Source organism: Protobothrops mucrosquamatus, unplaced genomic scaffold (assembly GCF_001527695.2).
Source record: "Protobothrops mucrosquamatus isolate PMUCROS unplaced genomic scaffold, P.Mucros_1.0 scaffold382, whole genome shotgun sequence".
NCBI lineage: Eukaryota > Metazoa > Chordata > Lepidosauria > Squamata > Viperidae > Protobothrops > Protobothrops mucrosquamatus.
Window position 1 is genome coordinate 204,307 of NW_015386714.1, and position 3,012 is coordinate 207,318.

Here is a 3,012-nt window from a genome sequence, read left to right on the forward strand (position 1 = left end):
TATATGTTTTAGCCTCCAGTCCCCTAATCATCTTTGTTGCTCTTCTCTGTACTCTTTCTAGAGTCTCAACATCTTTTTTACATCGCGGTGACCAAAACTGGATGCAGTATTCCAAGTGTGGCCTTACCAAGGCATTGTAAAGTGGTATTAACACTTCACGTGATCTTGATTCTATCCCTCTGTTAATGCAGCCTAGCATATAATACCTTGCTTCCAGAAAGTTATGATCGTTTCCAGAAATAGTTTAACACTGTTCCCCAATTACACTGCTTTTAAGAATTTTTCAAAAATTCGTTGAGAACATTCATACTGAACTATCTCAACTTGTACATTGCTTTGTGCTTATAAAGCAGATAACTAGTGATTTTTTTTTCTGAGGTTTAGTGAGGGAAACAGAAGACTGTGAGGAACAGTCTTCCAACATTTGAAGCTCTATCATGTAGAAGATGAAGAATAGTTAAGAACTTCCAGAAGTCAGGACAAGAAAATATAGATTTACATTACAAGATTGTGATGTGACATCAAGAAAAAAATCAGGTTTTGGCAACATGCTCACGTTTACGACTGGTTGTAGCATCCACAGTCACATGATCACAATTTTCTACCTTTTTTGCTGATTTATGGCAAAAAAAAAACCCATTGGGAAAGTTGGATTTCATTAACAGCCACACGATTAACTTAACAACCATGTGATGGTGATTAGCTTAATGACTGCTATAAAACTTGTCATTAGAGTGGGTCTGACTCGACTTGCAATGGAAATTCCTGTCCCAACTGTGGTTGTAAGTCAAGGACAATCCGTATATACCATCAAGTTGGTGTCAATTTTTCATAACAACACAGACAGATTTTTCTCCCAGGAGGATCTGTTTCCAACCTACTTCTTCAGGAAATCTAATTGACAGCATGATATAAATCCTGATTAACAGGTAAGTTTCCAGGACATTTGGACTCATTCTATATGTATATACACTATTTAAGCATAAATACTGGCCAAATAATTGTGCATTTCTAAAACAGGGAGGCCTCTTCTCTTCCCTGATAGAACCATGTAAAATTTTAATTAATATTTTAATAGCTATTACTCCTGCCTAAAAATTACAAGCCATGTTACACAACAGTCACAATGTGAAATGGCAGAAAATGTAACTGACTGTGCATCAATGGTGGCATTCAGACTGTAATGTAAAGAGAGTTATCTGTAAAATCAATAAAACTTTCACAGTGAACCTTGAAGTTTTATGATCACTCATATGATTTCAGAAATCAACCTTTTCTTTGAAATGGCACAAAATTAACACATCGGAATGAACCAAATTGTTGATCAAGACAGTGATGGCGAACCTTTTAGAGACCAAGTGCCCAAACTGCAACCCAAAACCCACTTATTTATCACTGGGTGCCAGGTGGGCATGGCCCATTGGGTGGGCGTGGCTGCGGTGGTCATGGCAGATTGGGTGGGAGTGGCCAAGGTGGGTGTGATCACCTTGATGTTGCTCATGGGGAGGGACGCCTGTGGGGGCCGGGCAAGGTTGGGGGAGATCCAGGGGGTCTCTGCCAGGTGGGGGGCAGGAGGCTTGTCCTGCGGGGTGAAGCGAGGCAAGGCGAGGCAGGGCGGGAGTGGCATTGTCACAGGGAAAGGTATGGCAGGGGCAGGGGCGGCTGCTGCCTGACACCATCGAGCTCTGCACACAGAGCCCAGCGAGCGCATGGGTGTTGGGATGCATCCGGCCATGAGGGACCTTGGTGAGTTAGTGGGCGGCTGGTTGAAGAGGGATGATTGCCATCTCCAGGGCCTGTGTGCCCACAGAGAGGGCTCTGAGTGCCGCCTCTGGCACGTGTGCCATAGGTTCACCACCACTGATCTAGACTTTCTCACTGCCTACATAGATGCTTAATATTTCCTCCTGGTGGTGTATTTCAGACTTGGAATGAGTTGAATCAACTGCTTGCATGGAGTTCCTGGTTCATTCAGTGAATATAAATCAGAAATACTTATATTGTGACAGCTATAGTAACAAAATCTTGCTAGCCTCTCTTACTTTATTCCCTCTCTTACTTTATTTTCATGTGAACTAGAGACAGGCTTGTCTGAGACATTTTCTCAAATTAGTTTCTTGGCCTGGCTGAAACCCCGCTTAACCAACTGTTGCCATGATAGTAACTTTTCCTGCTTTTCTTCAAGGCTACTCCCTATGCTCTCTACGAGATTGTCTAAGACAGCACTGGTTCAGCTGGCTATAAAGTGCAACTTATAGCACATTTTAGAACATATTTTTTTCCTAAACATTGAAAATGCCAACAAATTATTGCTGCTAAAGGCACTTTAAATTTTAAATGGCTAAACTTGCATTTCTCTTGATAGGAATACATATAAGAAATTCCTTATTTCCTAATTTAACTATTGCAAGGATTAAATTATATTCAGAGGAGATAATACATTATAAAATTGTTAAACATACCTGGAATGGCAACCAAATGGTTTGGTATTTCAAGCTTCCAATTTATGATTGTTTTCTTCTAACTTTTTATTTTCCTCTATATTTCCAAGATCTTTAGCTACATGTTTTGAAGCTGATCTGGAATAGAAATAAAAATATTAATGTCTCATCTTGTTATTATTATATCCAGTTACTGGATAGATGCACATCATTTTGCCTTCTGCAACGTAACATTGCTCCACTACCAACACAGGAATCTGATTTTATTGGCATATGAAAGACTATAAAGTAGTGAATCCTGGAATAATGTATACACAGTAACAACATTCAAATTCCATTTTGCTCTCATTTATAAACATATATACTAACTAACTTTGAGGAGCACCCGGAGGCTTCAACTGGTCCAGAATGCGGCCGCGCGGGCGGTGTTGGGAGGGACTCGTCACTCCCATGTAACACCGCTGCTGCGCGAGCTGCACTGGTTGCCAGTGGCCTTCCGGGTGCGCTTTAAGGTGTTAGTTACCACCTTTAAAGCGCTCCATGGCATAGGACCTGGCTACCTCCGAGACCG

General features: G+C 41.3%; 1 protein-coding gene across 3 annotated transcripts in view; it reads right to left on the reverse strand.

Annotated features, from left to right (window-relative positions):
* Positions 1-2,462: 2,462 nt before the first annotated feature.
* The window catches only part of ALCAM (activated leukocyte cell adhesion molecule), a 100,734-nt gene continuing 100,184 nt past the window's right edge, over positions 2,463-3,012 (reverse strand). For all 3 annotated transcript variants that reach the window (XM_015815891.1, XM_015815890.1, XM_015815892.1), the window contains one exon: positions 2,463-2,579. In XM_015815891.1, the coding sequence (XP_015671377.1) occupies positions 2,492-2,579 (88 nt within the window). In that variant the 3' untranslated portion in view covers positions 2,463-2,491. The remainder of the gene's footprint in view (positions 2,580-3,012) is intronic.